This window comes from Stigmatopora nigra, chromosome 11 (assembly GCF_051989575.1).
Source record: "Stigmatopora nigra isolate UIUO_SnigA chromosome 11, RoL_Snig_1.1, whole genome shotgun sequence".
In the NCBI taxonomy this organism is placed as follows: Eukaryota; Metazoa; Chordata; class Actinopteri; order Syngnathiformes; family Syngnathidae; genus Stigmatopora; species Stigmatopora nigra.
Genome location: NC_135518.1, coordinates 7,123,724 through 7,147,397, shown reverse-complemented (window position 1 = coordinate 7,147,397; position 23,674 = coordinate 7,123,724). Strand labels below are relative to the sequence as shown.

At 39.7% G+C, this 23,674-nt stretch overlaps 5 protein-coding genes across 5 annotated transcripts; 2 read left to right on the top strand and 3 right to left on the bottom strand.

Moving 5' to 3' along the window:
• Positions 1 to 546: 546 nt before the first annotated feature.
• LOC144204179 (trace amine-associated receptor 13c-like) lies at positions 547 to 1,588 on the bottom strand. Its single transcript, XM_077727985.1, has 2 exons — positions 1,425 to 1,588; positions 547 to 1,345 (listed from the first exon to the last, which is right to left on the bottom strand). Exons 1-2 carry the CDS (start codon positions 1,586 to 1,588, stop codon positions 547 to 549), a joined length of 963 nt encoding a protein of 320 aa, XP_077584111.1.
• An 855-nt stretch (positions 1,589 to 2,443) lies between these two features.
• On the bottom strand, positions 2,444 to 5,175 carry LOC144204180 (melanoregulin). Its single transcript, XM_077727986.1, has 5 exons — positions 5,026 to 5,175; positions 4,716 to 4,950; positions 3,512 to 3,602; positions 3,244 to 3,410; positions 2,444 to 3,144 (listed from the first exon to the last, which is right to left on the bottom strand). Exons 1-5 carry the CDS (start codon positions 5,100 to 5,102, stop codon positions 3,073 to 3,075), a joined length of 642 nt encoding a protein of 213 aa, XP_077584112.1. The 5' UTR covers positions 5,103 to 5,175; the 3' UTR covers positions 2,444 to 3,072.
• A 414-nt stretch (positions 5,176 to 5,589) lies between these two features.
• Positions 5,590 to 8,788, bottom strand: LOC144204249 (dead end protein 1-like). Its single transcript, XM_077728117.1, has 5 exons — positions 8,544 to 8,788; positions 7,759 to 7,864; positions 7,345 to 7,670; positions 6,755 to 6,887; positions 5,590 to 6,221 (listed from the first exon to the last, which is right to left on the bottom strand). Exons 1-5 carry the CDS (start codon positions 8,580 to 8,582, stop codon positions 5,779 to 5,781), a joined length of 1,047 nt encoding a protein of 348 aa, XP_077584243.1. The 5' UTR covers positions 8,583 to 8,788; the 3' UTR covers positions 5,590 to 5,778.
• Positions 8,789 to 10,042: 1,254 nt separating this feature from the next.
• On the top strand, positions 10,043 to 15,135 carry cyp27a3 (cytochrome P450 family 27 subfamily A member 3). The gene is made up of 9 exons (XM_077727662.1): positions 10,043 to 10,565; positions 11,320 to 11,510; positions 12,053 to 12,255; positions 12,349 to 12,546; positions 13,515 to 13,687; positions 13,981 to 14,150; positions 14,219 to 14,300; positions 14,433 to 14,642; positions 14,716 to 15,135. The coding sequence occupies exons 1-9, from the start codon at positions 10,326 to 10,328 to the stop codon at positions 14,839 to 14,841; spliced, it is 1,593 nt and encodes a 530-aa protein (XP_077583788.1). The 5' UTR covers positions 10,043 to 10,325; the 3' UTR covers positions 14,842 to 15,135.
• Positions 15,136 to 15,297: 162 nt separating this feature from the next.
• On the top strand, positions 15,298 to 23,664 carry slc15a2 (solute carrier family 15 member 2). The gene is made up of 22 exons (XM_077727661.1): positions 15,298 to 15,775; positions 16,858 to 16,945; positions 17,807 to 17,948; positions 18,204 to 18,296; positions 18,372 to 18,471; positions 19,035 to 19,125; positions 19,204 to 19,281; positions 19,963 to 20,045; positions 20,120 to 20,203; positions 20,629 to 20,718; positions 20,784 to 20,828; positions 21,001 to 21,036; positions 21,171 to 21,259; positions 21,325 to 21,406; positions 21,469 to 21,597; positions 21,661 to 21,825; positions 21,910 to 21,956; positions 22,028 to 22,135; positions 22,446 to 22,545; positions 22,616 to 22,759; positions 22,874 to 22,978; positions 23,089 to 23,664. Exons 1-22 carry the CDS (start codon positions 15,767 to 15,769, stop codon positions 23,287 to 23,289), a joined length of 2,109 nt encoding a protein of 702 aa, XP_077583787.1. The 5' UTR covers positions 15,298 to 15,766; the 3' UTR covers positions 23,290 to 23,664.
• The last annotated feature ends 10 nt before the right edge of the window (positions 23,665 to 23,674 follow it).

Genomic DNA, 23,674 nt, shown 5'->3' with positions numbered 1-23,674 from the left:
TTTTAATCATATCCAAGGTGGGGGTTTGCATGTTCTCCCTGGCTTACGTGGGTTTTCTCCGGTGCTCCGGTTTCCTCCCACTTCCTCAAAACATTGGGCTGGTTGAACACTGTAAATTGCCATTATTTATGAGTGTGACCCTATTTGACTGGGACAGGCTCCAGCGCCCCTGCGGCCCATGTGAGCATAAGTGGGATGGAAAATGCATATATATTTATATATATGCATGTATGATGTTGATGATGAAAATTAAGTGGATACCACTTGGCTTGATGACTTTACTAGAGCTGTTAAGACTTACAAACACATTATACACATGATCAAGTTGACCCTGGACAATTTTATCACAATATTTAATCATGCAAACAAAGTTATATTTTTTAGTGTGCAGTAATAATTGTTAAGTCCAGCTTCAACAACAAATGAACCTGAATGAGAACATTCATTGACAGTAAAATGTATCTAGTAAACTGCTGTAAGACAAGCACATTCACAGATTCAGAGATTAAACACTTTCCCCCCCATAATAAAGATTGGAGTGCACATTTACAGTGTGTTGAAATCACAGGATCCAGGCTGCAGTATTCGAAGAGTGACAATGTGCTTAAAAGCATTTCTAAAACAAGGGTAAAAGAAGGCATATATCAATGGGTTCAACAAAGAATTTACAAGGTACAAATATATGGTGGTAATATTTGCGATATCATTTGGATCATTAGAAGTTAAACTTACAACAAAATATGGACAGAAGCAAAACATGAATATGAGAACAAGAAAGCCAAGCATTCTGGCAGCCTTCAATTCAGATCTCTTTGCTCTTTGCTGTTTGCCATGCATAACATGAGTACGCATGGCCCGTGCCTGAGACACGGCAACGACAAACACTCTGGTATACAGCGTGATAATTATGCTCAGTGGAAGGATGAAAGTCACGATCATATCCAACACTCCTTTCTGGTGATCTAAAAAAATGACACACTCTCCATTACAGGATTTTGACTTTTCAGGGTAGCTCAGCTCACTAGAAAATATAAATCCACAGTAAGCAATAGATAAGATCCAACACAGAGAAACACAACAATGAATTCTTTTCACAGTCACTTTGGTGTTATAGTGCAGAGGATCACAAATCGCCATATAACGGTCAATCGATATCAGCAACATGTTTCCAATTGATGCGGATGTTATAATAAGAACTGTATAGTTATACAGAGAACACAAATGATCACCAAGATACCAGCAAAAAGTCAGCTTGTACATTTCTACTGGTATTATCTCCAAGCCAACCAGGTAGTCGCTGACCGCCAAAGAGAGGAGGAGGTAATTGGTGGGAGTGTGCAGCTGCCTACAAAAACAAGACAACATTCAAAACAATGTAAAATCAAGTCACGCACCACCTTGAATTGAAAATGAATTATACGTGCCTGAAGTGCAACAAGGAGACAATGACCAAAAGATTGAGCAGCACTGTAACAACAGAGGTGAGAGAAAATACCACAAAGTAGAGTCGATCATCAGTTAAGGGCTTTCTGCAGGAAATGTTGCCTTGCTGTGGGAAGCATAGATCTAATTGACCCTCGGCGAACATGGGGGAGATGGAGGCGTCAGAGGGTTCTGTCGAAACCTCTCTCCTGTCTATCTCATTTATACTTTTCTAGTACCCTCCCCAAGCAATCGTCATTGGTCAATCCTGCCAAAGGTCGACGTCATGATGGCTGCCCTACCCTAGAGTAGTTAGGGTGGGTGGTGTAGCCCATCCCAGCTGACTTTCGGGCACGAGGCGCGGGAGACCCCGAACCGGTGACCAGCCACTCGCAGGTCACGTGGATACAGGCAACCATTCATGTTCACACTCATACTTCCGGGCAAATTAGAGTGTCCAAACAGCCTACCGTGCATGTCTTTTGAATGTGGGAGGAAAACGGAGTACCCGTAGGAAACCCACGCATGTCCAGGGAGAACATGCAAACTCCACACAGGTGGACCGACCTGCTTTTGAACCGAGGATGCCAGAATTGTGAGGCTGACCACAGTAAGAGTCAAAAATAGCCCAAAAGAATACTACATTCAGTTGATACTTGGTCAGAACAATTGAAATTCAGTGTCAATTAGCTGTTGAATTTTATGGTCAGTGGAATAAAAGGTTGTCATAACATATGGGGGAAAATAACTCAAAACTGATCTTGGTTTCAAAAGGTCTTTCCTCCATCTCAAACTGACCTGTGATACATACTAAGGATTTTGCATTGAGCTATGATCCAGCTTGAGTGTGATTTATTTAATAATTCAACTAATTTCCATCTTTAGTCCCATGTGCAGGTTGAAGGTAAATGATGACACATACACACACACACACTTTATGAATATAAAAATGAAGAGGAGCATTTGGTTGTATTCCAAATACCTTTAATTCTTAATGAAACAAATGTTTATTTTGCAGCACACTTTGCTTTCCTCTGCAGGATGTCCTTTGAGGTTTTGTTCCACCATTTACTGTTGTTGCTTCACACCTTGGCCCATTAGTTTGGGATGATGACAGTGATTTGCAATTAGAGGTGTTAAAACAACAAAACAGCAAGCAAAGCAATAATTGTGTTTCTCCCAGCAGACACACAGGAAGACAAACAGGCAGCAGTTTTGTTTTTATCATATTAATAACGTTGAAAGCAGAAAGACAAAGTCAATTGACCTTCAGAAGGGTTTTCACATATAAATATAGCACGTCAGCAAGCAATTTACCCAGACAGTCAAGCTGTCAGCATCATACAGTGACATCTACAAAATTTTAAATTTTGTGCATACTAGACCTTTAAGTACGCCCTATGTGAGTAAATATTAATAAGGGGAATTGCAATCATTAATAAAGAAGGGGAGCAATTGGCAGAGTTGAAAAGTATGCTGTCACTTTTCTGGATAGATTTATGTCCAAAATATGGACTACCATCATTATGAAGTCACTTTCATGGCACCTTGAACTCATTCAGTGCCATTGACAGTTATATACATCCATTACAAGTGCTAAGGCTGGCATTGATGCTCATGTTAAACTGCCATTGACATTTTTTTTGTAATCTAAGCCTTTGGATATTTTTCCATCGCCAGATTGACAAACTCTTCGGCGCTGTCCAGGGATACCAGGCGATCCTAAAATAGAAATGGAAAAAGAAGAAAGTCCCCATGCTTCATACACTCAACTGCATAAGGATTAGGATAGGAAGTATTTGTGTTAGGGGATCAGTGTACCATGACATAGAGATATCTGGTCCGATGTCCTGTTCCTGGAGGAAACAGGCAAGAGTTTTCCAACAACTGGGTTAAGAGTGCAGTAGCAGTAGTGAGGCTCTCTTGGTCACGATTCACGTAATTTTGTTTGTTAACATACAACAGTGCATCAACTTCAGACTGATAACCTGCAAGGAGAGAAATAACCTATTTATTAGTAGTTCGGGAGTGTGTTCTTATTTTTTGAAGGAAGTGAGGAGGACCCAAGCACAGTAAGAGTGTGTTTCACCTAATTGCAGCAGAATTTTTCTCCATCTGGCTCTCACTTCTCGTTTGGCGTAGCATAGAGTGTGGATGTCAAAATTAAGTTGTTCCCATTCCTTGGGTGAGAATATCATGTAAAATACATTGGAATGATTAGAAATATTGTAAATTAGGTGTAAATGATCGTTTTCCAATTACATTGCTTGTTGTGAGGATAATTATGAAAAGGCTTATACTTGAGTTAATTCAAAGCAATTACAATTAACATTTGAATTTTGATGTACTTTTGACAGCACTCATTTCATATGATTAATTAATGTAAACATTGTATTCAGTTACACTGCTCATTATGGGCAACAATAAAAGAAGCGTCTAACGTTCCACCCTAGATGTTTTTTTTAAACGTCCAAGCCTAATAAGATATTAGCCTATTTATCTAAAAGGAACATGATTTAAGTGTTTAATTTGTTCCATCATATTATTATGCGAATCTGAAAGTTGTCACATGCACTGCTCACTAAGCACAGTGTGTTTGGTTGAACTATGATTCTTTTATTGCCAATGTGTGGCTGCAGTTTTGAACTAATCTTGTTTTTGAAACATTAAATGTTCCCATATATAAATATCTCAACAATAGCTGTGAAACCATAAAAAAAAAACCTCAATGGGTATGCTGGGTTTCTCCAGAAATCCTGGTTGTAGAACCCCCCCCCCCCCCCCCCTCAGTAAATTCATAAGTTGACAAGCATGTGGAAATTATGATTACTATTGAATGCCATACATTCTTTTAAGATGTTTTTTTTCTTCATATTTAGAATTCTGCATTTAAGCACCTGTGGACTAAAAACAAAAAAAAACTATACACTGTTGTTAAAACATAAAACATTTTTACTTAAGTGCTATATGAGGTTTAAGAAATAAATGTACTTTTATGGCCATTTTGAATACTTTTTTCCAAAGGGGTATAATAAAAAATGCAATAATCATCTTAAAGTGTAGTATCAGGATTAATCCCAATCGTGGCCATTGAATAGCGATATGAATCATATCACCAGATATGGGCAATACACACTCCTACTTTTGAGTTTCATGATAATAATAATGATAATAAACAACACCAGGCCTGAATTTTAGCCGCCCCGTCCCACTTGAAGCACTGCCATAAGGGGTAGTGATAATTATTATGAGGGTTATTGAAAGTCTTGCAGTCCACCATTGAAAGGTCCTACCTCTGTTGCCTGGTCAACCTGATTCCTCATGCTGATGAAAGCCTGAAGTTCTCGGTTCGATTCCCTTCTCCGAGGTGAGGAGACGTATTTATTTGTCCCCTGGTTTTGTGCTGTGGTCCGTGGAGACCTTGAAGTGAGCTCCTGCCCAAATTGGTTCTCCTCCTCTGTGTCACTGGACTCACCAGAAAGCTCCTTCAGGGTCTTGGTTGTATTTGAAGTTTGGCCACTGTTCATGCTGGAAAGTGAAGACATGGTAAATTAAATGAAGCTGCTTGATTTGGATTTGTAAACCCGCACAGTAGCGGCTCACCGCAGGAGTGATTTTTTCTTCTCCCGGTTGTACTTGACGAAGAAGTGACAGCAGCACAGAGTCAAATTGGCACCCATTTTTTGGAACTTTCTCTCACTCGGACTTGCTCTCAATGTTTGTAACTAAAATTGTATCAGATGATGAATACAAGCAGTGTCCACATTTGTGTCCAGCCCACTCGCCAATGTACTCTTGACCTGAATGAGACTCATTAGTCAATTAGTGGGAATCCACGTGAATGGAATACAGCAAACAAAAAACACAGTGTGGCAGAGATGGAATTTCTCAGGGATTTCTGTTAATAACTTTTGTTAAAATATCAAAATAGTTCTACATCTGATTATTTACATTTTACAACAATGAACTTCAGATGCATGTTTTATTTAGTTCAGTTCGGACAAGCATGACGTCGATTCTTGCTCGGTGCTGATATGATTGGGCGTGTCTGTCTTTCTGTGTGGCGACCAGTTTAACGTGTGGTCTACCATTCGCTCAAAGTACACTGGGATCAGCTCCAGCATCCCCCACAAACCTTGTACGGAAGATGAATGAATGAAAGACAAGAACATTTCTTCGTTTATTTTTTTTAAACAAACAAACCAATCAAATCACTCAATTATAAAGAGTATTAATAACAACATGCATAGTATAACAAACAAGAATGATTTGTAAAATACTTAGAAAACATGATTAAGAATATCAAACCACTGCACAAAAAACTGCAAGGAGAGTCTGGACGACTTCCAATCAAAATTACAAAGTCTTTAAATACTGCAAGACGTGCTGTGCTGCCATTTCTCTCGCATTTTCCAGCGTGGCTTCTTTGGTGGGTCCGGGCCAGAGCACCAGCACCCCTGGGAAGACGGCACGTACGTCTGGGATACAAACCTTGTAGATGAAGTTTAAGTATCCTTCGCAGCAAGAATGGCTATAGAAGAACTCAAACTGCGGTCCACCGATTCCAGTCACAGCGCAAATATTCTCCAGGGATGAGAGAGCAGAGGACACTGCGCAGGGATTTGGAGTTGGACCCGCGGCTCTGGAGATTGTAGCCCGAGCGAGCCGAGGCGGTCGCTGGGGTTGACGTGGGCCTGAACCCCGCGAGTTGTCCAAGCGAAAGAGTATTTTATTCGGATGTGCTTGCATTTGGGAGTGCCAGTTGACTGAGATGTTTAAGCCATACTGCTTTCTAAATGCTGGAAAGAAAATAAAAAGTGTCCATTAAAAAGCAAAAGGATAGAAAACGTTCTCGATATACAAAAGCAACATCTTATCAGTTCTTCAGTGGTAGACACCAGGGGTGTCCAAACTACAGCCTGCGGGCCATGCAGGCCTGCTTATTGATATGATTAGCACCGGGTACGGAGGGGTGTGGAACCCAGAAGAAAATATCATTACAAAATAACCTTACAAGCAATAAAATGGGGAAAAACAACAAAAATAACTGAGAAATGGCGACAAAACAAAGAGAGAAAACACTTCCACACGGACACACACAAACACGGGGTTGAAATACACAAACCGATTGCTGATGACAAAAACAAACATCTGGGTCACACAAGGGAAGGAGAGCCAGAAAGGGCACAGCAGGTGAAATATCAAACATATTTTAACTAAGACATTGAAATGTTTCAGTTAACATGCATTGTATGCCTATCGCCGTCAATCTTTTACAGTATTTGTTCACTTCCAACCATGATTGGATGCCCAGTAACTGTAATTGACCCACCTTCCACAAGCACCCTCTTAGCCATAGAAGCAGCATAGTGAGATGTGAAGTCGACAACAGCCAACGAAGTCTCTCTTTGGGATTGACCCTTCACATAAATCCTCTCAACACCTTCTGTCATTCTGCGCAGCACCTGGCGGATAGAAAACAAAACTTATTTGTTTGTGTTAAATTTAACATATTGTTAATTTTACCTGCAAACAATGTTCCTTTCGTTAACATAAAGGAAATTGTTTCTTTTTTTCATGACTATGACTGGGATAGGCTCCAGCACCACACTGCAACCCTAGTGAGGATGAAGTGGTTCAGAAAATGAATGAATGGATTTTACACAGCAGTGGAGAAATATGCAGTGGGAAATTGAGAATTGTGACAAGCACGCAGGAGGGGGAGGAGCCAAACCACACTGGTCAGAGTATGTGGGGGTGTGGCTTATAATTATTTTCATCAAAAAGAGTAAATGCAAATTAAGAATGCTGTCAAAAATAACTCTGCATATGAACTATATTCCTAACCATGGGTAAATTTTAAAGTGTAAAAAAACAACGACTCTGGGAGTTATGAGTTAAAAAAAACAGCAGCTGGATTACCTTAAGAAGCTGATCTTTTTGGATGATCATTGGCAACTCAGTGATGCAAAGCTGCCTTTTCTCCGTGCTACGGAACACAGTTATGCGCACGCCGGGCTGCAGCATGTGACCGTGTAGCTGGTGTATTGCTTCTTGAGCAACCTCCGCTGATCCGTATTTTGCATAGGCAAAACCGCGGTTGTGCCCACTGAAGTTCATCATCAGTCGAAACTCCCAAAGTGGCCCCACGGAACTGAAAAGAGGAATCAGTTTGTCTTCGTAGGTCTCTCGAGGAATTTGGGTGATAAAAACTTCACAGTTGGATCCAGGTTCCGGACCATTCCACACTTTCATAGAAATGAAGAAAAAAAAGTAGGGAAAGGTTTGACATCCGAGTTGTATGTAGAATCTAGAAGGAAATGTTCATTTTCTCACCACTTGGTGGTCCTCCATATTTGCGCTGTCCATTTACTTGTGTTAGCTTTATATTGTTTTTTTGAAGCCACTTTTCCAGTGTCTCCAAAGGCTTCTTACTTGGCACCTGAGAAGAAATAGCAATGCACAGTGACGACCCCAATCTAATTAAAAAACAAGAAAGTGAGGATGAAGTGGTTCAGAAAATGAATAAATGAATGAACACATCTCTTTTAAGAGTGCAATGCTGTCCTGAGTCAATTGTTTTTGTTGGTTCATAGTTTGTTTTTAGGCCAATACAATCTTCTATGAATTAAGATGTTTTTTTACAGCACAAAGAGAAGTGCTTAAACTACCCTTTGCTCTTAATTTTATATTATTGCAAAACGTATGGGAGTCAATGTCAATGCATTATTGTATTGCATTGTCTGGTAGGCCTGATTTGTGGAGAACTGGGCTTGGTTAAGTGAAATGTGTGTCGATCCTGACAACAGTGTAATTAAGTAAAAAATGACAATGTTAAACATGACAAGTTTTTACTCTTAAACTAGAGTGCATCGTGTGCAAAAGCACAGCTGACAAACACTAATTCAATCCGTTTCAACAATTTGCCATCGAAAATGGCTGACCATCAAAATCTGACTTGGTGTTGTCGAAGTACTTAAAAACAATGCATATACTCACCAGTTTTGCATCCAACAACAGAAATGCACATGCAACAGGGGTTTATTGCAACAGCGTTTTTAAAAAAATAGTTTTCCATTTTCTTTTCCCATGCATTTCATTTTTTATTTATTTTTTTTTACCTGGATTTGGTTGTTTTCCATCATATTACGACGTTGCATGTGAATTCCACAATTTAATCTTCTTGATCGTATAAAACGTGCACTTAACAGTGTTCTCGCTTAAAATCTACTTAAATCAACTCACTTTGACGATATTATGCTATAAAAATACTTGCCTACTGCTTAACTGCGTTAGGTTTATAAAAAAATATATATATACTATGCCCCGAGCTGGTAGTGGAACTTTCATGATTGGAGGATTTGCCTGCCAATTTTTGAAATAAATCGTCGTGATTGGATCGTGGAGGTAAGGAGTTAAAAGTTGTAAAAAACAAGCAATGGGAATTGAGTAAAAAAAATATCGTTTTTATAATAATAATAATAATAATAATATTCCACTGGGACATCTCAGATATATCTGAAGGGATAAGCCAAGTGGGCCCCCATATTAAGTCCACTTAGTAACTAGAGTTCATTTTTAGTTTTAATTATTTATTCATTTTTTAAATTTATTTGCTGTAGCCAATTTGTGAATTGCCGTTATACTAAAAAAAAGTACCCACATCACATTTTGCCCCTGCGTCAATCAAGCGATGGCGATAGATATAAATATCTACATCTCATCTTTTGATCTGCTTTATCCTCAATAGGGTCGCAGGGGGTGCTAAAGGTAACCCCAGCTGTCTCTGAGCCATAGGTGGTCAGCTGATTGTTGGGCACTAGGGGGATTTAGTGAATCCAATCACCTTACCAGCATGTTTTTTGGGATGAGGGAGGAAACTGGAGTACCCAGAGAGAACATGCAAGTTCCACACAGGTGAAATGACCTGGATTCGAAACCAGGGCCCCTGAGCCATGAGGCTGACGTGTTAACCACTCGCACCAACGGGCCACTGCTTCCAGGTCAGATCATGTTTTTTTCAACCAGTAGAACAAGTGAAGTACACTGTATCCAACCAACCCATGTGTAAACATTAAATGGAAACTGTGAGACTTTACTTAATAATTAATAAGTCTTAGTTGGGTCACCTAGTTTTGAGCCTCAAACTATTTGTGTCAATTCAGATTTAGTTGTGTAGTAATTTGAGTTCTCCAACTGATGGCAGTATTGTGTTGCATCTTGTTTTAGTACCTGTCTAACATTTCATTTGAATTTAATGAGAATAATTCTGTATTCATTCATTTCCAACACTGTTTGTCTTTGTGAGGTTCGCGGGGTGCTGGAGCTTATCCCAGCTGATTTCGGTTGCCAGTCTGTCGTAGGTCACATATGATCATTGAATTCCATTAATTTCAAGCATCCCTTTGAAAACAAGTTGTTTTGTTGTGAATTTATTAAAATATTCAATTATGAGCATTTTTACGACAAAAAAACTAGTGGACACACATTTGACTTGAATTGAACTATAATATTTTACTATAATTATTAAATAAGTAGTCAGAGAATAGTCAACAGTCAAGAATATAACCACATAAATGAGTAATATACCTTGTTATGTAAATGACAGCCCTTTCAAGTGTACATTCTGTACTCCTGTGGTATTCTTTAATCTTTTATAGGTTCAAATGCTAACTGCGTCATTCTGGTGAGTGAGTGATTTTGATTGTTTTTGGCTTCGACTAATGAAGAGTTCCTCCTTCCGAAATCAGGAATCTTCGTAACGTGTTTCTTCATGCCAGCATTGTGCAAAGTGGGTCGTTCCGTTTCAAAGTCCGCATATTTTCCCATGCCCTCTGCGCCATTTGCAAACTAGAAAAAGAGCCGATCAACAAGCCCCTCTCCAGAAGGGAAAGGGGCACAAGATGTTCACCAATGTTGCGTGCAGGTTCGGTTGGCGGACCACCCGCAACCGACACTGGATTGAAACCGGGATGAAGGCGGAGGTGACGGCCGAGCTTGGCCGCTGCCGCCCCCGAAAAAGGTCCACCTACACCGGTGCGGTGCGGGTGAAGAGCATGGACGAGCTGGGAGGACCGAGCTTCCTCAACACGCTAAATTGGCTCTTTGTCAAAGGATACTTCAATACGACTCAACAGATGCAAGTAAGTGAAGCATATCAGGCTCATGCATTTCTATTTTATGTGGTTGTTAACGCTCTGCAACTTCCTACCTCCCCTTGTTATGGTAAATTACAGTGGCTATACAAACGGGTGTATAAATTTTCTTTAAATATGTATTTTAAATAGCAGCTCACAGATAATATTGACATTTTTCTATTTGGGCAATTTTGCTTTTGCAGTATATCTTTCTGTGAGGGATTTTGAACTCACTGCCTAGAGCCGTCCAATCTATTTTGACTGGGATGGTTGGCCTGGCAGCGATAGTTGGGTGCTGGTCTATCCCAACATCAAGTGGATTGGTAGTCTATTGCTGTCAATTGGTGTTTTTTTTTTCATTATAAAACATATTCTTCTATTACTAACTACCACAACACATTGTCTGGCATTGATGAATGATCATGTATTGCCAGTGCTTTCAGTTACAATGGATTGGATGTCTATTGTGGGCAATAGCAGGTAAAATTATGGTCAAAATTGTCCAAAATAAAAATACCAAGATTTCTATATCCCTCAACCCTGATTGGAGAGCAAAAAAAAACTACCATCATGTCAGCCAAATGGGTATTTAATAGAAGAAAAGACAGAAAGTACATTATATTGCATGCATTACAATATTATACATGTTTTTTTTATGAAAAGTGAATAAAAAAATGCATATAGTAGTGCAGTGTTATAAAGTATTATTGAAAAGCCTGATATATATTGTAATCTTTTAAATGATCATTTGTGCTTTCAGATCGAGCACAAGAAGCTGTACGGGCCCCTGTGGAAGTCTACGTACGGACCCCTGGTGGTGGTGAACGTGGCCAGCGCCGAGCTCATCGAGCAGGTTCTGCGCCAGGAAGGCCGACTGCCGGTCCGCACCGACATGCCTCATTGGCGACACTACCGGGACTTCCGCGAACAAGCCCACGGACCACTCACAGAGTCCGTGTTTGCCACATTCACACTTGCGCCCACCCACGGGGCTCCCCCACACTCATTTAGCAATCCCTTCGCCGGCATTCGGTTTTTCCGGTCTGACTTGTAGTGGGACGTTTTCTTCGCATGCATTCAGCAACAACACTGAAATATTATTTCAGGTATTAAAATATTGGGAGAAATTTCATAGCGATAAAAGTGCAAATGTAGGGGAACACAGAAAAAGAGTGTTAATGTTGAAAATTAGTTCACAATCAGAGAATGTTGAGTTTCAGAAAAAAAGATTTGGATTGTTGGGTGAAATAAGTAGTCAACATAATAAGTAATTCCAACATAAATAAGTAGGAAAATGCACTAATAACAACAACAAAACAACTCATGGGAAGAAACTGTTCTTGAGTGTGTTTGTCTTGGCTGTTATGGTCCTGTAGCGCCTGCAAGAAGGCAGCAAGTTGGGATATTCCAACATTTAAATCTAAGTGATGTAATACTTGCATTGTTTTTAGCATGTCAGCATGGAACTAACTCTTCTTGTTGTGACTTTCTAGGTTGGGTGACAATTGGCAACGTATTCGCAGCATCCTCAACCCTCGCATGCTAAAACCAAAGCACGTGGCCTCGTACGCAGACACCATCAACCTGGTGGTGGCCGATTTCATGGAGAGACTCTGCTGGTTGCGCGGTAACAACATCAATGGCGATGGCCTGGTTCACGACTTGACCGGAGAACTCTATAAGTTTGCTTTCGAAGGTACAGTAAGTAACACTTTAGCATTTATATGTCAAACATGCCATGCAATGTTCATTCTTTTTCTGATTCGAGTGCATTATGTTATTGTGTTAGGCATTTGCTCGGTGGTGTTCGAGACGCGTCTGGGCTGCCTGGAGCGAGACTTGCCCGAGGAGACGCGCAAGTTCATCTGGTCGGTGGGCGAAATGTTTCGCCTGTCTACCGTTGTCATCCTTTTCCCCAAGCGCTACTGGCCATATCTGCCCTTTTGGAAAAAGTTTGTGGCTGTCTGGGACCATCTCTTCAAAGTCTGTGAGCAAAACACATGACACTTTTGGAGCACTTTATTTACTTAGACAATATTTGTGTGAGCATTTAAACATAGATGGAAGCCTTAGAACTCTCATGATAGTATAGACTTATAAAGGTTTTTAATTTGTATTTAGAAAACTGACATTTGTTTTAAATACTGTATTTTACGAAAAAAATTCAAATGCAATAGGTTTCGGCACAACTTATCAATAAAAACATTTGTTATCAAATAAAGTATGAAAAATCAAATAAAAAAACTAAACAATCAAATAAACTAACAAAAATGAATAGTAGAAATACATATACCAATACAAAACTGATATAGATGTGTAAATTCCAAATATATATATACATATATTTTAAATTATTCATTTTAAAAAAGGTTTCATTCCTACAGTGACAATTCGTTTTTGTTTGTTTAATTTTAAAAAAAATCTGCTCATAAAACATCCAGGAATTGTTTTTCTTCCCAAATAATACTTGCCCTGGTCCACCTATTTCAACTTTTCCTTCTGTTTGCCACCTATCATCGAGTTAGTTGTCAATGATTAAGTGTCCACTAAAGAAAACTAGTTGACATTAGCAAATGAACACAAATGTGAATTATTTGAAGTCTTGATCCTGTTGCAGGTCAATACACCCCAGAGTCTGACTCGACCTCTCTCCACGCACAAAGTTCATCTGCCTCGCAATGCAACTATACTACATTTATTTCACATTTAACCTATTTCCATTTGTTCCTCTATCACAGTGGTAACTATCAGAAAATACAATTGTATCATGATACTTTAAGGAACAATATTGTCAGACAAATGAACAAAAAGGTCATGATATATTCCATTACAACTAGAGAGAGCCATCATGCAAATACTGTGTCACTTTCCTCAGACTAAACTCATAGCCTTTAAACGTGTTCAAAAGATGGCCACCACTTGGGCTGATTTCTGTGTAAACAATTTGTATTTTAGCCGAGGAGCTGGTACAGAAGAAGCTGGAGGAGCTTCAGAGGAATAAAGAGAGAGCAGACGGAGACGGGGAGGTGGAGGGCGCCTACCTAAGTCACCTACTGCTCAGTGACAAGATGAGCCTCACCGAGATCCTCGGAAGCATCACTGAACTCCTCCTGGCAGGAGTCGATACGGTCAGAGCCACTCGCAACACAAAATCAAATGATTTGTCTCAATAATAATGTTCAACAAAAGATGTATTGCACTTCATACCTTTATTTATGTTTACAGTAACTTGAGTAATATGAATTTATGAATTTTGAGTGCATCATTTGGAACAATTGTTGATTCTAGATGTAATCCATTTTTTCTTTGGTATTGATAATTACAACAATCATGAAACAGAATCAATGCAAAATAAATAATTAAATAAAAAAATATATAAACTAAAATTAATTAAACATTCTTTTTTCTTTTTGTTCCTCAGACTTCCAACACCATCTCATGGGCTTTGTACCATCTGGCTCAGGAGCCTGCCATCCAGGAACGTCTCTACCTAGAAGTTTCAAGTGTTTACAGTCCCTCCCGCGGTATGCCCACAAGTCAAGACATCGCCCAAATGCCCTTCCTAAAGGCTGTTGTCAGGGAGACGCTGCGGTAAAAGCATGATTTTATGCTTCTTTTCCTATATTTATTTATTTTCATTAATATTATTATGCCGGCAGGCTCTACCCAGTCGTGCCGGGAAATGCTCGCGTCAATGTAGAGGACGAAATTGTGGTGGGAGAACATCTCTTTCCTAAAAGGGTGAGCACAAGGCTTTAGATCTCACATAAAGGATTCATTTGGTTTACACTGTCGTTAAAATGTAATTGAGATAAAACCTTGTTTGACATTACCTACGCAAATAAATTTGGATTATTGTCTTGTCGTCCACAGACGTTATTCCATCTCTGCCACTACGCCGTCTCCCACGACGAGAGCGTCTTCCCCGAGCCGCATCGCTTCCTGCCCGATCGGTGGATGCGCCGCGACGAAGGCGAGCGCCACCCGTGGCACCCGTTCGGGTCGGTGCCTTTCGGATTCGGGGTCCGAGCCTGTCTAGGACGGAGGGTGGCCGAGCTGGAGATGTACCTGCTCATGTCCGCGGTAAGTAAGCTTTCTGGATCTAGAATTCCATGACGTCTTACTGGATGAACTCATTTGCTCTGTGCTCTCCAAGCTGATGTCACGCTTTGAAGTGCGACCGGATCCGAGCTCCAGCACCCCCGTCAAGCCCATCACCAGGACGCTCCTGTGCCCGGCCACGCCCATCAACCTTGTCTTTGTCGACAGGCCGCAACATTGAAGATGAGAAGGCTCAACCATGCGTGGCACAATGAAAGAAGGTGTATCTTATAACGCACTTTATCCAATCACAATCACCGTCCTGAATTGCCGTAGTAATAATGGGAAAAAAAGAAATACTAAATAATGTGTAAAATTCTGAAAGAAAAACTGCATTTGGTTCACAAAATAGGAATTGGGTCAAATTGGATTAAATAAGTACCTTCTTGTTTTAGATAACAATGCTTCTAGTAAAAAAAACACTTGAAAATATGAGAAATAAATATACGTGACGCATAGATTAAGGATCCCTCAACTTGTAATTTTTATCATATTCACTTTTACTTTTTAACCAATTTTCTAGATTTTGTGATTTTTAATCACTGATAAATGGTTTTATACATAGTATAACTCGTTGGCTGCAATTGAAGGGACAAGACGTCCAATTCCTCCAAAGTAAACATACTTTTTCACGTCTGGCATCGTCAATAGCACTTGAAAGAATGAAATGTAAATTCAGGAACCACTGTACAAATATCTTAAATGGGTTTTCTATTTGATATTTCTGATCTTTCTTTTTATTTCTGTATTGTTTGTTGTGAAAGTGTACCTAATGACGTGTCCACTTACTGGCCCCACCTCCACTCGAGTACGCCACCATCGGTCACGTGACCCTTCTTTTCCTGGGCTGCAAGCCAAACGTCAACAGAAGGAAAAAAAGTCTCACACTATCCGCTGTCCTATCTTAACTTGCCTGAACTTTTTCCATTAATGGACTTTATTTCATTCAAATTTTTGTTCCAAATATGTGTGGTGACATCACTCAATGATCACTTCATAGTAGTGGAGAAAAAGTTCTTTTGAGGTGCACAAGAACGACGTGGTGGTGGGGTTCGCTCAGTTTTGATGGTCTACTCGGCACGGCTGGCGTGCACGACATTGTCAACATGAGCAAGGTAAAAAAAAAAGTTTAATTTTATTCAGTTTTTTTATTGAAGTAAAAAACAAAACTCGTTGGTATTGCAATTGAAAATCCTCACTCGTCCATCGACGACGTGAATGCGTCACTTTTCTTTGCCTCCAGCCTGCTTGTCTTCGCTCAACCTGACTGAATTAAATCAACTCATTAAAATCGACTATTCCTACACGAATAAAATAGTAGTAGTGAAAAAAAGTCATACAACATAATGATTTCATCATCTAGCTGAAATTTCCCACTTGGTTTTGCAGTTCTTGGAGATGCACTTTCACCTTTACTATCATCTCACCAGAAAAAATGTTGATTTAAGAATAAAAAAAGATGCTATAACTTGAATAACGTAGTGTGATTTGCAATACATCTTATTTAATGTTACAAGGAACAGTATAAGTATTTTTAATCAGCATCTCAAGCTAGTAGTACTTTGATTTGTGATGTGGTCACTGGTCTGATGCAACAGGGGGCCCCCTGGGGGCACAGGCCTCTTTTCATTCAAGAAAAAAAAAGGCTTGAAATGTTTCTTTGGTTGTTTGTCCTTCAAAGAAAAATAAAAAAGTGGTTTTGTTTTTTAAAGGGGGTCTAACATAGCAAAAATGCTTTAACCTGGGCATTTTGGACAAATTAAATTGCCAAATACATTAAAAAATGTATTCCTTTTCCATACCGCTTATCCTCACAAGAGTCACGGTGGTTGCTGGAGCCAATCCCAGTCAACTAGGGCCACCAGGTGGGGGACACCCAAAATTGGTGACCGGCCAATCACAGGGCAATTTTACAAGAATACATTTTAAAAGATAATTGTAGAATCATTTTTTTTTTTTAATTGTGATATCGTTAGTCGTTTTATTAGATTTAAATTGAATATTATCACTTAAAACATTGCGAAATTAAAAGAATTCAATTATATTTTTAAAGAAAATTGAGCTCAAAAAAGGTTTTGATAAATATGCCACATTGAATGAATGTAATGTGACTTTTGTATATAAGGGAATTATTTTAAAAAGCCACGTATGACTTTTTTTTCCTGAATTAATCCCTCCAATGTTTTTCTCATTCCAGAATCTCTGTGGTACAAATTACCCAGTAAGCATCTGCTTCATTGTTGTCAACGAGTTTTGTGAACGTTTCTCCTACTATGGCATGCGAGGTAACGAAATAAAAAGGCACATTCTTCCATTTTCAAAAACGTTTTTATACTCTTTCATTGACTGCATTCTCTCCAAAATGATTACAAGTTGACAAAACATCATTTGGGAGTTTCCCAAAAAGTGACTTATGTTAGTGAACTGTCATCTTTTTACATGAAATTCACTCCTCAGAGCTTTTTAGTAAAAATATGTCACATGCAGAAAAAAAACTGGTATTGCAAAATCAATTTTTGCAGGTTCAATTGCAAATTACATCTGCTGTGAATTTGATAAAAAGGAGTTTTTCACTTGGTGACTTCCCATTGCAGCTAATGATTCACCAGCTAGTTACCTAGTTGACGCTGAGGCGTTTATGGCGGATAACCCTTGCATTTTTCTCAACAGTAAAATGTGATTTAAACAGTTTTTTGCTGCTCTTTTGGTTTCATTTAAAAAGAAAATGATTATTGGTTATGGCGCAGTAATGTTGTCAAAAACTGCCTCTGAGTAGTTGTCCAACTGCAACCAATGATCTAACCATAAAATGTTAAATAAAACTGACGTTCTTTTGAATTGCGCTCCGTGAAACTAACGTCCAACTGGTTCCAAACTCAGCTGATAAAAATTCCAAACAAAAGATTAACTCAATCTAGCTAAACAGCCTTCAGGGAGAGTTCATCCCCGTGATGACAAACTGGATAGTGGAGCCAGCTCAATAAAACAGCTCATTGAATAGTTATACAGCAAAATGCTAAATGATGTCTAGAATGACTTCTGAATGACAAACGCAAACGTCCAAATGGCTTGTTAATGCCATGTTGTACTGCAACATGATGAGGATGTTGCTGATTATCCTTTTTGGCTTTTTTTGGTGCATCAAGCGGTGTTGACATTGTACTTTTTGACCTACCTGGATTGGGACCATGATCTGTCTACGGCTGTGTACCACGCTTTTTGCAGCCTTTGCTACTTCACCCCCGTCCTGGGAGCCATCATCGCCGACTCCTGGCTCGGGAAGTTCAAGTCAGTTCTCTGTTTCTCTCACTTTCCATTTATTACTCTGTCGGGATTACATATTTTAGTAGGCAATATATTGTACATACACTCTGGTCTATGGCGCCTGATAAAACTCTAAATTTGATCATAAAATAACAAATATAACGTTTTTTAACATTCCCCTTACTAATACTTTTAGCACAAATTCCTCGTATGTTAAGGCATTACTGTATTGACATTTTCCATTTCCACTTCTAAACATAAATGGAACTTCTATTGCAGGACCATCATCTACCTGTCAGTCATCTACGTGCTGGGTCATGTGATCAAGTCGGCGGGCGCCATTCCTACGGTGGGAAGCAGCAGCGCACACATGTAGGGTTGACCAATCAGATCAGTCAGGCTGATGACTGACTATTGTTTGACTTTCCTGTTATGCGTGTGTTCCAGCGGCCTGTCCATGACGGGTCTGATTTTGATTGCCTTCGGAACCGGCGGAATCAAGCCGTGTGTGTCTGCCTTTGGGGGCGACCAGTTCCTGGAAAAACATGTGAGTTAACAGATTGGACGTGGAGTTTTATTTTCAAGAAAGTGAGAAAAAAAGCTGCTTCAATTTTGGGATAACCTGCAAAACTTTAAAAGTGAAACAAATAAAAAGCTAATCAAAATGTTAACAGCAAATTCATATAAAAAAGGTCATTGATTTTAATTGGTCCTGAGATTAGCTGGCCAGCAATTCAGGGTGTCACCAGCCTGGTGTTTGTAGTTGGGACTGGCTCTAGCACCCCCCGCGGCCCTTGTGAGGATAAGCAGTTAAGAAAATGAATGACTGAATGATTTCAATTAAACAATGTCATTGCAAATGATGTTACATTTCTTTAATTAAATGTTATTATAGGAATAGGAAAAACAAAACATTAAAAAAAAAATTGTGTAAGCATTCATGAAGTTTCATAAAAAACTAATAAATCTACAAGTTCATTGTAAATCATGTAAAAAAAAATCAAATAAGAAAGAAGCCATTCATTATCATTTGATATAAAGAATAAACACTGAATGCCTTCAATGAAAAGTTGAAATGTTTTTAAATACATTTTCTATTTCATTTTTTAGGCTAATGAGCGGATTAAATTCTTCTCCATCTTCTATATGGCCATCAATGCTGGGAGCTTTCTGTCCACTATTGTTACACCCATCCTAAGAGGTAAGAGTGCATTCTCTCACTCCTCAATAATCATGCCCCTGCGAGTCTCCATAAAGCCCCTTTCTTTTCACCCCGCAGAAGACGTGCAGTGTTTTGGTGGCGACTGCTACGCTTTGGCCTTTGGCGTACCTGCCGCTCTTATGGCGTTGGCCTTGGGTGAGCATTTCTTCCAATAAGATGTCCATCAAAAAATTCTACCTTTTATTCTCAGATTTCTTAATTTATTTTCAAAATAAATACTTCTAGCATTATTTAGTCAGAAAAACTTGCTCACTTTTTTCCCCTGAAGTGGTCCTAACTCTCTTCCTTATAATCCCAATACATAAGACCAATAACAACAATATCCCCCCCCCAAAATGCACTGCGTTTTTGACCGAGCTCCATCTTTTTGCACCGATTTTCGCCGAACCGCTGATCCTCAGCCCTTCCGACAATCCTGCCATCCTTTGCATGGATGGCCGCTTTCAGTCTAAACAAAAGTCCTGCTTTCAAGCACGCGGAACGATCGCTGCCAACCCTCCCAGTTTGGACGTCTGTCACTGTCTATTATGAAGCCAATGGGTTTAACAATCCTCACAAGAACTGTGATACAGTAAAATACACCCGGAGTAGATCATTACCATCAATGTCCTGAATCTTATCATAAAATCGAAATCACCACATTGTTAGGATATAAGAAAGAATTTAGTTAGGACACACACAGCTCAATAATCTACCATAGCAATTTGCAGAGGATAAAGAATATGCGCATGTGTGTGTTATTGTATAATCTGTCAGTTTTGCTCATCCTCATTATTATGGTGTGTATTCGTGTGTGTGTGTGTTGTTATGGCACAGTTGTGTTCGTGGCAGGCAGCCGCCTGTACCGATGCAATCCTCCAGAGGGCAACATCTTGGTGGCGGTCTGCAACTGCATTGGTGTGAGTCAAGAAATTAAGTTTATCTTCTGTTCTTAGACTGACTGTTGATTGATTTTTTTGTTGCAAATGCACAGTTTGCCATCAAGAACAAGTGGAGGAGATCCAAGTATGAATCCAGCAGGAAACACTGGCTGGATTGGGCCGAGGACAAATACCCGGTATGGCCTCTATTTGATTAATCAGGTTGGAAATTTGAAATAATTGGCTGAATGAAATCATTTTCACTTTGAGAACTGCCTGAATGGATTTTCCTATATTCTATGTATGTATGTAAATTAGTACATACAATTTCAAACTCATGGCCAATAGAAGAGTATTTTGGGATCTCCAGGGTACCTTCAGTTGCAATATTAGTTTACAGTATAACACAATGCATTTGGGAAAAGCATCAATTAGTTTAATATTAATAACCTGAAATTTTCTTTAAATATGGCAAATTTTAATAAAGTCGTGACCCAGTAAAGCTAAACAAACTAATAATTGTGAATTAAATAATAATTAAGAACAAACTCAAACATCCAAAAACACACAGTTGTTGTCCTTTTTTCATGTATTTTTTATTTTTTTTCACTTGTTTGAACAGAAACTTCTGATCGCGCAGATCAAAATGGTTCTGCGGGTCCTGGTTCTCTACATTCCTTTGCCGATGTTCTGGGCTCTCTTCGATCAGCAGGTGCACAAACCCGACATGGCATGTGTGAAGCTAAAATTGCTTACAGTGCTTTGTTTTGATTTCAGGGTTCCCGCTGGACGCTGCAGGCCACAAGGATGAACATGGCTCTTGTAATTTCGCTTAGATTCTCTTGGTTAAATTGCATGAAATCATCCGCCGTCGTAACTTTTTACGACTCAAATGAATCATCCGCTGGCCACTTTTTGGTTTCGATGATCTTTCTGGTAGATTTTTCAGGTTAAATTTTAAAGTTTTATTACTTGTCTTTGCATGTCATCGCAGGGAGAATCCATCTCCATCAAACCGGATCAAATGCAGGTATGTGCTCACTTGCACCTTGTGTGGAAAAAAAGTGGTATTACGACTTGAGTCAATATAGTATTGTTGTTTTTTGCTATTTTCTTAGCAAAATAATGTGCCCTGACTTTGTGACCATTTTTCTACCCTTCTAGACCATAAATGCATTGCTGATTTTGGTATTTGTACCCATGTTCGACCTCCTCATTTATCCATTGGTCTCCCACTGTAGAATCAAAATCACGTGAGTTCCTATCATATAATTTTTGCATCAACGATGTTAAACAATAACACAGCCAGTTTCTCTAGGCCGCTGAGAAAAATGGCGACTGGGATGGTTTTCGCAGCGTTGGCGTTTGCTGCCGCCGCCTTCGTGGAGATCAACGTAGTGGTAGGTGACCAACAAAGTCCTGACCAGCCAATCGGAGATCGGCAATATGACGTTATTTTCAGAAAACAGTGGTGGAGGTGCCAGCCGCAGGAAAATGTCTGCTCCAGGTGTACAATTTGGCGCCGGGGGATGTTCGTCTCCAGTTCCCCCAAGGCAAAGAACCCTTTCCAGACCCTCTCCCCTACCTTCAGGTAAAAAAGTGTAAAAAAAACACCAAAAAAAACAAAAAATAATCAAGTGTGTGTTTTTGTTAGGACCCTCAGCAGTATCTCGCACTTCCACTGGGCGCGCCAAGCGTCAACATGAGTTTGGAGGTCAACTACAATGGCACCGCTTCTCGCTGCAATGTTACTTTTAATCAACAAGAGGCGTACAGTTTGATCTTGCAGCCTACCAATTTTGGAATAGGTTGCAAATTGGTGAGTGGCTGAAAGTAATGTATTAAGGAAATTGAACCACTACAAATGCAGTTTTCCTTGAAAATCGATCTATTTCTAAATTAGGTGAAGGACCACATCACGAAAGATGACAAGGGAGCTCCTTTTCTCAGGTGAAAAAAGTCTTGATTTGGCGTTGAGTGTGTGAGGAAAGCTGATGCTAAACTAGCCTTGACCCGCGCAGATTCCTCAACACTTTGTCGGAAGAGGTCAACATCAGCTTGGGAGAGGAGACGTTCCACGCCAGCCCCGGTTACGGCGTTTCCCAAAACAAAACCGTCATGTGGGGAGAGTGAGTGCACTATGACATCTCTACCTGTTTGAATATTGTAGATATTGATTTTCTGAGTCAAAAATGCATTGTGAGATAATTGTCATTGTGTGTCTCTAAAAGTAAGTAGATCTGTATCCAATAATATGGTCTACCGTCATTTTTAAGTCAATTGTTGAGGCATTTTATTGCAAGAATTTGCCTTAATGATCACAGAAGGGGATTTTTTTTCTTAAGATTTCAGTCATTTCTTAGGATCCTAAAAACGTGGCTCCCAAATATGGATCAGGTTTTTTAGTTGACTGTGTATTTCCTCAACTTGTTGACTCAGGTATCATCAAGTAAGATGCAGTCTGGCCTCAAAGACTTGCCCGAATCTTGATCTCGGTCTCCTGGACTTTGGAGCGTCGTACACTGTGATCCTACTTGAGGTCAAGGAGCTCGCCATTCTTGGACAAAAAGCAGCCCCCTGTTAACTTTTTTATTTATTTTTTGTTACAGGAAACTGGCAAGATCATGACGCATAAGATGGAGGATGTCCATGCCAACAACGTGCATATTGCATGGCAGATCCCTCAGTACATCTTAATCACGATAGGCGAGGTCATGTTCTCCATCACGGGTCTGGAGTTCTCCTATTCGCAGGTTTGGCTCGGGGTCCTGAGTAGAATCGAAACGGGGAAATGGTGCTTTAAAACAGCCGTCTCCAAACTTTTTCTGACGGACAACTGCCTTAAAGGGTGCGATTTCTTCCGACAGGCACCCGCCAACATGAAATCGGTCCTGCAAGCTGGCTGGTTGCTGACTGTTGCCTTTGGGAATGTCATTGTGTTGATTGTGGCGGAAGGCGCAGGCCTAGCGCAGGTATTTCTACCTCAAGACAAACACATTCTCATTTTCTTTTTTATTTGTTGTTGTTGAGTAATTATCGTCTTGAATCCTGTAATTGCTCACTAAACTTTGTGTTATGGCAGTGGAAGGAGTTTGCGCTGTTCTCGGCTCTTCTGCTGGCCGTGTGCGTGATCTTCTCCTTCATGGCTCACTTGTACACATACGTAGACCCCCTGCAGATGAGCAAGCTGCAATCAGATGAGCGGAACGGCAGCAGTGGCGACGAAGATGACGATGCGCTCAACAAGAAAAAGCGAGACATTGAGCTCAGCGCTCGATTTTAGCCGCCTTCACGACTTGAAACGTTGAGCAATCAAATGTGGTCAGAATTTCCATGTTCATTTTTAGTGATGTTTAATTGTAGGTCTTTTGTGTTTACTTTGTTGATTGCCGCTTATGTTTTGTTATTTGTTTTTTGTGTCACGTTGAAAAAAAAGGAATTTACTAAGTCTGAATTTAACTTTTTATGTTTAAATGTGAATTACTTTGTTTTTTTTAACAATGTCAATGTTTATTTTTAGTGAAAATATTTTTTTATGGTCTTGTCTTTTTCCCCTTGCCCCAAAAAGGCTCTAACGAGTTTGTGACTTGTTAAATATCCAGATGGATTTTTAATGACTTTTGTAAAATAAATATGAGAATATTCATTTGGAAATTTTCATGGGTTTC